Below are 13,212 nucleotides of genomic sequence, written 5' to 3'. Positions count from 1 at the left end.
AGCCTCGTCTTGCCCACCCGGGACACGACGAGGCTGTTAGATCTCGAGAGAGAGTCCTCTTGCACGATTTAACGGTCTCATTACGCCTCGCGAGATCCAACAAGATCTCGCGAGGCATTGCAATCTGTGGGCGGGATCCAGATTTGCATGTTCAACTGTACAGTCAAACTCGCTTGATATGATAATTGGGTTTAAAAGAGTAGAGAAACTCTTCCCTGCTCAGTGAAGCCTGAGTGGGCATTATTTTTAAAATGGAGCTTGATCATTTAGGAATGAAATCGGGAAGCATTGGTTTACATAAAGTGCAATGGAATGCTACCGTGCTGCCCACTGTTGTGTTATGCTTCTTCATGTAGTATAAACTGCTTCCTTGATGTATACTCTGACAAAGGAAGGTTCAGACTTGGAGATAGGTTTAACACATTTATTGAACAGTTAACAATTCTCCTACTTAAGTTCGACTTTCCTGCTAATCTTACTATAGTAACTCAATCTAACCAGTCTGCTCTAATCCATGCGGTGGATGTGATGCTTCCTGATCTGCCCCTGTGTCTTTGAGTGTCGCCTATGGAAAGAGAAAGAGCATGTGTGCCCTGTCCTTTTATATGGGTTGCCCCTTTGTGGTAGTGTCACCTCTGGGTGTGTCTTGAATGCCCATTGGTTGTGTCCTATCTCACTGACCTATTGGTTGAATGTCTGTGTGTCATGATGTCTCTGGTGCTCCCTCTAGTGTTTACCTAGTTGCAGTGTATCTACATTAACCCCTTGTGTATTTACAGTGATGCATATCACCACACCCACCAGCTTGTTTAATGGACAAAGTGGTAAGGTCTTGCCTTCCTGTAGTCACTTTAATGCTTTTCCTGAACCCCAAAGTGAAAGTTCACTCAAACAGCTAATGGAATGTATAGATCATTTGAAAGACATGATTTGACATTCTCTGCAATGTCGGGTTTGTAGCTCTCATAATAACGTACGGTAAGTCACCATAGTCCCAGATGACCATTGGCTGCTTTTCCCTTTGACGGGGAGAGCTGACTGGTGGTGATTTAAGCTGAGGGGTAAGGTTGAGAAGGCTGAGCCGGTACGGTGCATTGGACATCGGAAGAGGAGGTTCGTGATGTAATTCAATTAACTCTTACCAGTCAAATAGATTAGTCTTAACCAATGGAGACTGATCTTGATCATGGACATCAATGTGTTTTTTGCATTATCAGGACGGCACAATAATTAGGTGTATATTTCCATTCGTCTTTCACATCTTTTCAAACCTGTGTTTTTAATTCAGCAGATCGAAATTCTGGTTCTCTTAATTTTAAATTTTAATGATTACTATTGTGGTTGTAAGCAACTTATCAGACACAGTCTGCTAAAGCGTTCAATCACAGATATCATTCTGTCACATTATGTGCATGGGAGAGTGTAAAATAGACAGAAGATAGATGGTTGCCCTACTTTGTATGCACACTCCCCTTTTCTTTTACCTACTGGAAGCATATCCAAGTCCAGACTGGGCCACAATTCAAGTTCAAACCTATTTCAATTAGCACTTTTGGATTCAGTACAAAACCATGCAATATTCTTTCCCATTTATATTAATGATAACTATGAAGTCAGCTCTTCAAGCTAGTGGCTGAAACAGATTGCTTTATGGAGAGGTCATTAAATGTCATCTCTTCTTCAAGCGATACAATGTATTCTCCATCACTCTCTAAAATACAGTGAAGTGAATTTTATGAGGCAAAGCAATTAAGAAATATATAAATAATCCTGCTTTGTTTCAAACAAATTACAAACCTCCTGGTTCCCTGCTCTGCTGGGTCCAACCTGGGCTTCAACGCTTATTCGATATGACCCACCAGTGTCAGTGCGGGTGATTTTGACTCTAGGTGATGCTGTTTAATTGGGAATATTGGAATAGCCGCCATTATACATCTCTCCCAATTTTGCTTTTCATTCAATTTAATCGGCAGAGATGTATAACCAGAGACTGATCTGATATTGCTTGTTTTACACCATTGTCCAAAGTCCAAATTATCCCCAATGTGTCAGACTATTAACAGAAAAGTCAGTGATCTCTGCTGCAGCTGAATGTTTCAGTGGGATTCACCGATGAGTCAACAGATTGCTACAGGAAATGACAGGGAAATAATTGCCAAAGCCTGCAGGCTTGTAAAAAAGAAAGACATTTCCTTTCTGGAAAGAGCAGTTCAAATAAATAAGAGAAAACAACTTCAAGATTCAAACTTTACAGAAAATATTTTACAGAACATTTTGGAAACAGTTGCAACTATGTTGAATAATGCTGACTTTGGAGCCACCCACTAACAGCTGTTTATTTTTTGTGTTGTGAGAATTCGGGATCTTTTCTAAAGAGAAGGGGATCTCAGGGGTCACCTGAGGCTGGACGTAGCACAGTCCAGAGTATAAAGATCATGCCTTCTGATTGAAGGACGCACTAAAGCATAAACACAATCTTGGCTCACACATGTCTTACTGTTCATTTTATACCTGACTTGTGACCCTGTTGTAATTTGTAACCAGAATGCTTCACTTGGGAAAAAAAGAACAATAATGAACTTGCATTTATATAGCATTCTTTATAACCTTTTGACATTCCCCCAGAGTGCATTATTGCCAATTAATTAGTTTCTGAAGTCTAGTCACCCTTGAGACAGGGGTGTCTTGTGGTGCAGTGGTATCATCCCTACCTCTCAGCCTATAGCTCCAGGTTTGAGTCCCACTCTGTGACTTGATGACCATGGAAGGTGCGTTCATAATGTGACCATAAAGATTGATTTCCAAACCTGCAAATCCTTCCAAATGACAGGCGGTAAGAGAGTCTCTTTGTCAGCCAGAACCCGCAGAAGGCAACAGCACTTTCTCCATTTCTGTACAATGAGAAAAGGGAAATGAGATAGACCACTTTAAAAGAATTCAAAGTATGGAATCATGAAAAATGTTTGTTTCATGAGGCTGGATTTTCCCACGTGCTTCAGGATCCTGATGGAGATGTACTTTATCACGGATCATAGAGATGGTTAAGTAGAATGAATCTATAATTAGGACATTAAACTTTAGATTTGAATAAATGGCGACAGGTAGAAAAGGGGCCATTTTACCCAGGAGTCTTTCACTCAAATCCACAGGAGCAGGCCTGAATTTAATTAAAGACAGGTGAACATTGCTTCATGTTTGTCGAATCCATTGGAATTTTAGACAATTCAGATATCAATAAGGACCATCCTTTCATGATTTTAAATGTTTTATTCTTTACCAAAGGAATGTTAAAAAGATAGTGACATCATTCTTGATAGTTCAGTGTGGAACTTGGCATCATTTTCTATTAAGCACGAGTTCTTAGCACCTAGCTCAGGAAATCATGAAAGACCAGTGGGCTTCTAACAGTAAGAATTGAACATTATTAAACACATTTTACAAAGGACAGATGCTATAAGAACGTAACCTTTAAATGGCCTGAAAGAAAAGAAAATGAATAAAAACTATTTCTGTGTTAAGAGTTTAAAAATCACTTTTGGAAACATACAAAAACAACTGAAATTAATTAAGGTTGATTTAAGGACACAATAGCAATGTTTATTGACTAGATAAACACTCACAATGTTCATTTAATTGTTGACAATTCTCAACAATTAAATATGTATGAATACTAGTCAATGATAAAGGATGATCAAAAGGGAGTAGCTTAAACAAAAAAGCAACATCCATAACTTCTAAGGATGATATTATTTAGTTCAATGGGGTATAAAAGATTGAGGGCACGATCTTCTGGCCTCGTTACACTTGCGCTGAAGCGTAACGAAGCCGGTGAATTGCAGGAGAGGCCAAAAACAAGTACCACACCAGGTGGCAAACAGTCTGCTATGCAACCGGCCTGGCTCCCGTAGACAAAATCGGGATCTCGCTGTAGCGAGGCAAAAAAACAATTATCACCACTTAAGCCCCATTTCCATATAATTAACGAGAGCGACGCCTTATCCAACGGCCTCCCATCATTCATCGGCCTCCCCAGCAAGTGCTCATGCTGATGCTGATTACCACTCCTTTTGAAAAAGGTGAACCTGGTGGAAGGGCTCCTGTGGGGAGCCGAGGAGGTGAGTAGCAATCTTTGCTCCCAGGAAAAGAGCCCGGGTGGACTGGGCTTGCCACCCCAGTGCTCGGCGGAAGGTGGTGGACCCTCCACAGTGGTGGGCCACCATAGATTGGTGAGGGGGAACTGCTGGGGGGGGGACAGAATCGCTCACGGCTCCACCACGCAACCCCTGGATCCCAACCCCATTCCGTGGCAACCCTTGGCCATCTGCCCCACTGATCACCCATAACCCCCACCGACAGCTGAGGACTCTGGCTGTGCGGATAAAGTCTATCGCTAATAGGGAATTGGCATACGTGGGTAAGTGTGCACTTGACACATGCCAAGTGGATTCCCGTGGGTGGGCGAGCAATGTAGCAAGTGCGAGTCATGCCTAGCATTCCAATCACACCTTGATGCCTAGACACTGTGCTTGAACACTGCGGGAGGCAACATCACACATGCAACAGCCAACATTCGAACACCCAGGATTTCCTTAGGATGCACATCTGAGGAGGAGGTAGCCAGCTACTTACCTCGCCCCATGGCCCTCAATGCCCTTTGGCAGGGGTCCTCTGGGGTCAGAGGGCCCAACTCACTTGTTGGTAGCACATGCGCAGCCGTGCCGCCCTGTCCCGTGTGCTGCCTGCGAGGTGCACCTCACCAGAGGGGTGGAATTCAGGGGAGCTGGTGGCCACCGTCGCCACTCCATGCTACAGGTCTGGACTGGCACCCAAAGCCCCCTCCAGATTGTGCCCATAGAGCTCTGGGGTTCGTCTTGGGGCAGGTGGGCAGCTGGTTCAAGCCCCGGCTGCCCCTGCATGATCTGGCTTTGCCAGCCCTGGCGACTCCTCATGGTCTGCACCATAGTGTTGACGCCCTCGACGATGCTCCTCAGTAACTGGGCCATGCTCTGCAGTGCCTCAGCCATGTCCACCTGCGACTGGGACAAGCTCAGCAGTGCCTCGGCCATGCCCATCTGAGAGCGGGACATGTCTCGGAGAACCTCATCAAGGTTAGTCACGTGCTGGGTGGCATCAGCCATGGCCATCACTGACTGCGCGACGCCTTGGACACCTTCACTCTTGGTCCCGACGCCATGCACCAGGCTCTCCATTGTGGCCACCAGCAGTGTTGGCTTCGGGGCAACACATTGCCGGCACCATCTCCTGCACCCGTAGCCTCTGGGTCTCCTCCAAGCGGCTATGAATCTGCTGACATCTCCCTCTGAATGTCCTGGCCGCTATCGTCTCCATCAGCTCCGGGTAACCCACTTCCAGAGGCTCAGCATCCGACTGTGACCCATCTGAGTCCTTGGATCCAGCAGACCTCCGACTGCTGTCTCGCCTGAGGGTTCCTGCCTCCACCTAATGTACATCAGCAGCAGTGTGATGCTCACCAGATTGTGCCCCAGGAGCCTGTCCACTAACATGTCCCATGAGGTGTACCTGTGCTGGTGGAGGATGGGGCTGACAGCTGTGCCGCGACTATTATGGTTGCATCCTCCACTGCTATGATCTCCTCGGATACAGGAGAGGGGGCCACCCAGGATGGTCTCGCGCCATCAGCTGGTGGATCTGCAGGAGAATGGACATGTGGTCAGTGAGAGGGATGGGTTAGTAAGACAATCGCTACTCACATTCGACAGGTCCTCCGAGTGGATCTCGTTGGTTCCTCACCTCTGCCCATACGCCAGCCTCCCCTTGGGTGACCGCCCTGTCCTCGGCCACCCTAGTCACCTCCAGGGCCCGCTCCTCGAAGGAGGTGGAAATTTTCAAGTCCGGCACCCCACCGCCAGTGTGGGCCCTCTGACTGTGGGAGAGCTTTTCCTGAGGAGACACAGAGAGAGCATCATTCGCCAAACGCATGGTTCAGTGGTAGGAGAGGGGGTTGAAGGCGGGGTTGGGGGGGAAGGGACCAATTAACGTTTAACTGCTTTGCCGGTTTCGCTGGGCAATTCCCGCTCGCTACAACACAGACTCAAGCCTGCCCTGCTGAACATTGCCTGCGGGGTGGTGGCAGGGCCAGTCAGTGCTGCCAGTTTCACCAGGAAGAGACAGCTGGTGATCCAGAGTGGTGGAGATCACTGGTGAGTCCTGGTGGGGGACGTAAACCTAGTTATCACCACTAGCGAGGGAATGGAGCAGATCGGCCAAATCGGCGCTGGGCACGGACCTCGATTTTGGCCAGACGCCTGATTGCCTGCCCGATCGCGTTTCATGTTTACAGCATCACAAGGTGGAGAATTTCGCCCAATATCTCTTATTGGTTATCTTTCTTGTGGGAAAAATGGTTCACTTGCTTAAACCCTTCAGGAAGTGACTATTTTAAACTCAGGTGAAGGTGATTATTCGTGGAATCATCCTGCTCTGGGATTGCCTCAAATGGGGTTAGGATTATAATTCACTTCAGTTTATCGGCAATACATCCAACGGTTTAAACTTCCTGTAGGTGGCATCCTAATGCGTCATCTCCATACTCACCATCCTATTATGGACAGTGGGCAGGCTCCTGATGCTCCAACAGAAGGCCAGCACTCCCACTGGACGAGGTTGGCCTCAACATGAAGCCATCCTCAGAGACGTCTACTTAAAATGGAAATTATTTTGACAAAGCCGTTCGCTCCTTAATGCAGAGGAGAAACCCCTCCGACTACATTGTTTGGCTGTGGATGCCAGTTTTTCTTGGTGGAATGTCTTCTTTGGGCCTGGAGCCTCCTGCCCCAATGGCATGCCACATGGAGGTTGACCACATGGAGGTGGCTGCCCCACGTGTAGGGGTGGGGGAGGTCCCTCTGCAAGCGTAAAAATGCCGGTGAGCCTGGCAAATTAGGTCCATGTTCAGTTTAATTGGCTGTCCATCCCTGTGGTGCAGTCAACAAATTGGGTTTCCACCCGCTCACGGAAAATGTCCCAGCAGTGGGATAGCATTTTTTTGACATGGCTCACTCCCCATTTTCCTGGCTGCTTCACATTCACACCCGCCATTGTGTGGCCAAGAAAATTCAGCTCATGAATACCCAGTCAACAAGGTTTACAAACATAGGGGGCGCGATTCTCCGCTCCCACGACTAAGTGCCCACGCCGTCGTGAACGCCGTCGAGGTTCACGACGGCGCGAAACGGCCCCGATCTCGACCGATTCAGGGCCCGAAAATGGGGTAGGATCGAGGCCGCAAGAAACTCGGGGGGGGGCGTGTCGCGAAAGCAGCGTCGTCAGCGCGCGCCGGGCATTGGCGCCGCGTAAAAGCGGCGCCGCGCAAATGACGTGGCCAGCGCCACGTAACTGGCGTCACCCGTGCATGCGCGGGTTGCCGTCCTCCCCGAGGCCGCCTCGCAAGAAGATGTCGGATGGATCTTGCGGGGCGCGGAGGGAAGGAGGTCCTCCTTCAGAGAGGCCGGCCCGCCGATGGTGGGTACAGATCGCAGGCCAGACCCTTTTTGAGTCCTATCCCGGTGAAAGAACCCCCCTCGCCCCCCCCCCCCCACAGGCCTACCCGCCCCCCCAGCGTTCCCGCGCTGTTCCCGCCGGCAGCGACCAGGTGTGGATGGCGCCGGCGGGAAGCCGTCATTTTGGGCAGGCCGCTCGGCCCATCCGGGCTGGAGAATAGCAGGTGTAGTGGAGAATCGCCATTTTGGGTGTCCCGGGCAATTCTCCGTCCTGCGTCGCGCAGAACTCGACGGGGCCATTCTCGCCACTTGGATGAATCGCGGGAGGGCGTTGGACCGGCGTCGCGGGGAAAACTGGCACGCCAGTGGATTCTCCCAACCGGCGAGGGAGCGGAGAATCACGCCCAGGAGGTCCCATCTGTTTATCGATGCCTCAGAATGTGTAATTCTCCCCAGGTGCTATTGGGTTGATGTCAGCTGGTAACTGAACATCTGCAGACCACTTCAACAAGGAAAATTCAACATGAATTCTTCCAGACTGGCTTGGATGATCCTTGTCACATTAGTCAGGCTCAGGCAGCAGCTTACCACTATATGAAGAGGGTCACATGCTCTATTCAGATTGGACTCACTGTTGGCATCTCCACTGAACCTATGAATCAAAGAAAGTGCAATTAAACTCTGCAGATTTGCAGGTTCCCATAGGTACAAGGAGTTATTGCTGCAACTGATAGTGCGCCTAAAGCCCCAAATGACAACCTACTCAACTTCTGCAGCTTTGTGTGCAATTCTAATCTCTCTATACTGCATGTTAATACTCACTGCTCTGGAACCTTTCATGATGCTTTCACCATGCAGTAATCCATCATCTCAGCCCTGATAATTCAAAATCATGTATCATGCTGATTGATTGGGTATCAGGATTATTGACTAACAGTCATAACTTTTGATTTCATATGGCATCCACAGAGAGGAAGAATAAATATAATGAGGCTCAGGAGATTACAAGAACTTAATAGACAAAACTATTGGCCTTCTGGTCTCTTTTTAGATTCTTGAATGAATCTGTTGAAGCCCAACGGGAGTTATTGTTGCTTGTTCCGTCCTGTATAATAATGATGTGCAGATAGGGTTACTACTTGATCAAGGCAATGGGGAGAATGTTTAGGACGAAGTCGGAGAAGGCCCTTGATCACTGCAACAGGAGGACAGCATGTAAGTTGAAAAGAAAATGGACTAGTGGAGCCATCATTCTGCAGTCCGAGAAATAAATTAGCAAGTACAACCAAATATATAGAATAATATGTTTTATTTTTATTTGTTCATGGGATGTGGGGTATTTAAGATTAACTGCAGTTCTGTGGATCTGGAGTCTCAGGTGGCCAGAGCAGGTAAGTTAGACAAATTTATTTCCCTAAAGGGCATTATTGAACCAGATAGGTTTTTACGACCATGGTCTTATGGTCACCATTAGACTTTTAATTCCAGATTTTTATTGAATTCAAATTTTACCATCTGACACTGTCGGATTAGAACCCTGGGTCTCTAGATGACTAGTCCAGTGACAATAGCACTACACCACTGCTTCCCCACTTATATGCTTCCTATTCTGTCACAACTCGAATGCAATTGGGTCTTGTACCTGGTGCTTGCTCTAGCCTCTAATCTACTACTTCTACTACCTCTCATCTCAGTGAAACTGCTGTACCCAATCTTCTTCCATTCTTTTGCTTTGTCAAGCGATAGAGACACAATTAACACTAATACTAAAATCAACCTGGAGCCCAAAAACCTGTAGCCATTCTATCGGATCTCTATCGGACTCTCACCATTGCTCCAATGGGAATCCATCGGTTTCAGTACAACTTCACTGGATTCCTGATATGGCAAGGCTTGGCCTTATATCAATGATTCTGTGGTTATCCAGCAGGAGCTGAGCCCTCACCTGCCTTTATTAGGACATTGACATTGGGGAAAGAAATCTGGAATTCCTGTGGCCTAGAGCTAAGTTGCAATCCAGCATGTTATTGATCAAGTACACCTTTGCACCTCCTTGGTGGAAGTTTGGCCAACCTCAGAATCTAGGCCAGGGTCCACGTTTGAGCCTCTGAAGTGGAGGAGGAATTATTTTTGGCAGGTCTGTCTTTGCGCCCTTACAAAGGGTATAAATCATGGAGAGTACAGTACCAACTTTGATTAGCCAAACACATTGATGTATGCTGTATCTTTTGCTGGGCGGGGAGGGGTTGGTTGAGGAGATTGCACTTAAATGTACCCAAGAGTTAGAGTAATGGCCCTAACGCCATTGATCTTTGAGCCACATGTACCTAACAGAAATAAATAGATCTATACTCGCTAAATTAAGGCAGTTCTTCAAAAGGTTAACTGATACTTCAACTACACTGTCAGTGCACAGTGATTTAATTCACTCCATCTCAGGGAGTGATATGAGTTGGGTGAGAAGCATCAAATGATTGCTCAGGAATTCACCAGAAGAAAACTGCTTGCAATTGTGCCAGTCCCAAACGAGAAGTCTTTGTGTCAAACTAGTGGTAAGTCTTCACTGGTTTATTTGCCAGTAAAGATATTGCTAGGTGGAAGAATAGTGGGAATTTGAATTGTCTTCTTTGTGTTTGTATTGAGATCTTTCCAACCAATTTGGTGTAAGAATGCGCTTTTGTTGTTTTCCTAAACATTTTTTTCTTATGTCATGCGAGAGTGCCTTTAAGAACTGGATGTTTAAGCAATGTACCTTTAAGAAAACAGTGATGTCATAGAGTGGGTGGAGCTCAGCTCAGTTCAGCCATTTTGCAGGTTTTTAGTTTCAGTTTAAAAGCAGTGTCTGTGTGTTTCCAGAGAGCTGCAAGTTTTGCAGTTTGGTTTTGCTGAGAGCAGCTAAAAAAAGTGCCTGGCTGGTTTTGCTGAGAGCAGTTTAAAAGTAGAAAGCCAGTTTGCGACAGTCTCTGCCATTCTACAGAAAATATATATATCATTTAACCTGATGTGATATTCTTTAAAGGTGTTAAGTCTCTTGGAAGTTTGAAGGAACATTTTAAGGAATTATTTACTGTTGCAATATTTTCTGAGTTATCTTTGAAGTAAGGGGTGTTAAGAGATCCAACGTTTATTTAAGATGTTAAGTTGAGTTCATGGAATAAACAGTGTTTTGTGTTTAAAAACCCACGTGTCCATAATTGTAATCCCACACCTAGGGAAAAAGCCGTGTGCTAAGAAAAGCAACAAATCCATTAAAGGGAGAGGTTGGTTGAACTCCATGATACATTTTGGGGTTCTGAAAAGCCTCTCCCATAACACTTATTTGATAAGATCATCAGCAGATTCCTGTAAATTTGTTCAAAAACTTTCCTCCACGGTTTCTAAACAAAAAGGTTAGGATCTATCAAGCCATGTTTCACTGTGGGATCTGACTTGTCCCAGGATCAACAGCATCTGGGATTGTAACATAATGCACAAGAATATGTCACAGATCCTGTTTATATTTTTATGATTGTAAAAGCCTATTTTTCCCTTGTATTTAGAAAATGCTGTATAAATAGCGCCTAAGGTACTACTTACACAGCAGATGTCATTGTACATGTTGAAAAGTTAGTGTCTGATGCTTGTATACAATTAAGGATGTACAGAATGCTTTCTGTTTGTTGCAGGTTTCTTGAGCACTGGGGATCAAGCTGCGAAAGGCAATTATGGACTACTCGATCAAATCCAGGCCCTTCGCTGGATCAGCGAGAACATTGCATTCTTTGGAGGGGATCCCCTACGGATTACAGTTTTTGGATCTGGAATTGGAGGCTCATGTGTCAGCCTTCTCACTCTATCCCATCATTCAGAAGGTAAGTCATGGAAAAATGGAAATCATCTTATTTTACCTCTCCATTTACACAGCTGATTACTTCTGGTAGTTATGGGTGTCACGGTGACACAGTGGTTAGCACTGCTGCCTCACAGCTCCAGGGTCCCAGGTTTAATTCCAGCCTCGGGTCACTGTCTGTGTGGAGTCTGCACGTTCTCCCAGTGTCTGTGTGGGTTTCTTCCAGGTGCTCCAGTTTCCTCCCACAGTCCAAAGATATGCAGGTTAGGTGGATTGGTCATGCTACATTGCCTGTAGAGTCCAAAAAGGTTAGCTGGGGTTCAGGGGTTACAGGCATAGAGTGGGGATGTGGACCTTGGTCGGGTGCTAGTTCGGAGAGTCGGTGTGAACTCGATGGACTGAATGGCATCCTTTTGCACTGTAAGGATTCTATGTTCTAATCTGATTTTAAGGGCAGAAACTCAGTGGAACTTGGAAGGCAAGGGGCTGGTGATTGCCAACAAGAAGAATTTTAAACAAAAATTGAAAGGGTTGGAAAAATTGAGATGCTCGAAGAAGGTAAAGGTACTGAAAGAATAGGGGGAGAGACCAAAGTGCAACTTGAAAATACAGATCACAACACAAAAGCAGTTGTTTGGGATAGCAGGTGGTGGAAAGTCTAGCCAGTCTGGGAGGCTTCAGTGAGGATGCTACCACCGGCATCCACCAAATGTCAGTCAAAGCCAGAATATTGATGCAGTCATCCACAATGAGGTCATAGATGGCAAGAGTTTTATTCAAGAATGATGAATTACTAGGCAGCCATTGGAGAGAAAAAGGTAAATCCAGAGACAGTGCAGATTATCAAGATGATTGAAGGAACAGTGGGAGGGAGGCAAAGGCACACAAGACTGGGAGCAGGAACTTTTGGAGCATCAAACTGATCCAGCAAAAGATGATGGAGGATTTCCGAATGACAAGTGGCGAAGGATAGAGTCAGTGGTGAAGGAAAGCGAGTGACGATGCTTAAACTGCATCAGAGCAACATCCAGAGCCAGAAAAGATCAGAGCTAGGACAGCATAAAGTGACAAGTCCCAGTGGAAGAGATGAAAATGACCTCTCGGAGACAGACGAGATAGTGGAAAGAGAATGTCCAGTAGAGGATACAGTCATGTTGAAAAGAAGAAGTAAAAACTGACATCACAGAAAGCCCAGAACCATCTAATGAAAGGAAGTTGACCCAGAACAAAAAACACGTTTGTGCTGAGGACCTGCACTAGAATATAGTTCTGAAGTCCTGCGGATAACTGCATCATAGAAATAAAGGAAAGGGCAGCATGGTGGCGCAGCGGATTAGCCCTGTTGCCTCACGACGCCAAGGTCCCAGGTTCGATCCCGGCTCTGGGGTCACTGTCTGTGTGGAGTTTGCACATTGTCCCCGTGTTTGCATGGGTTTCGCCCCCACAACCCAAAAATGTGCAGGGTAGGTGGATTGGCCACGCTAAATTGCCCCTTAATTGGAAAACAATAATTGGGTACTCTAAATTTAATTTTTTTAAATAGAAATAAAGGAATAGGACATTTTGTCCCTCATTATCCGGGTTATGGTGAATGAGTGATCTAACATCTTATCCCTTAATACCTTTGGTTGACAATAGTCTATCAAACTCAGATTTAAAATTAACTATTAATCCAGGATAAACATTTGCAGAAGAGAGTTTCAATTTCTATTACCATACACAAGTAGGAATTAATTAGGAGTAGTTAGATAATTTTACTCCTCAAAGACCTAGGGCGAAATTCTCCCCCAACGGCGCGATGTCCGCTGACTGACGCCAAAAACGGCGCCAATGAGACGGGCATCGTGCCGGCCCAAAGGTGCGGAATGCTCCGCATCTTTGGGGGCCGAGCCCCGACATTGA

General features: G+C 46.1%; 1 protein-coding gene across 4 annotated transcripts in view; it reads left to right on the top strand.

Annotated features, from left to right (window-relative positions):
* Positions 1–13,212, top strand: part of nlgn3a (neuroligin 3a) — a 417,061-nt gene that overhangs the window by 272,613 nt on the left and 131,236 nt on the right. For all 4 annotated transcript variants that reach the window (XM_072505500.1, XM_072505501.1, XM_072505502.1 and 1 more), the window contains one exon: positions 11,147–11,332. In XM_072505500.1, the coding sequence (XP_072361601.1) occupies positions 11,147–11,332 (186 nt within the window). The remainder of the gene's footprint in view (positions 1–11,146; positions 11,333–13,212) is intronic.

Source organism: Scyliorhinus torazame, chromosome 5 (assembly GCF_047496885.1).
Source record: "Scyliorhinus torazame isolate Kashiwa2021f chromosome 5, sScyTor2.1, whole genome shotgun sequence".
Classification (NCBI taxonomy): domain Eukaryota; kingdom Metazoa; phylum Chordata; class Chondrichthyes; order Carcharhiniformes; family Scyliorhinidae; genus Scyliorhinus; species Scyliorhinus torazame.
The sequence above is the reverse complement of the archived record's forward strand: the minus strand, read 5'-3'. Positions and strand labels throughout refer to the sequence as shown.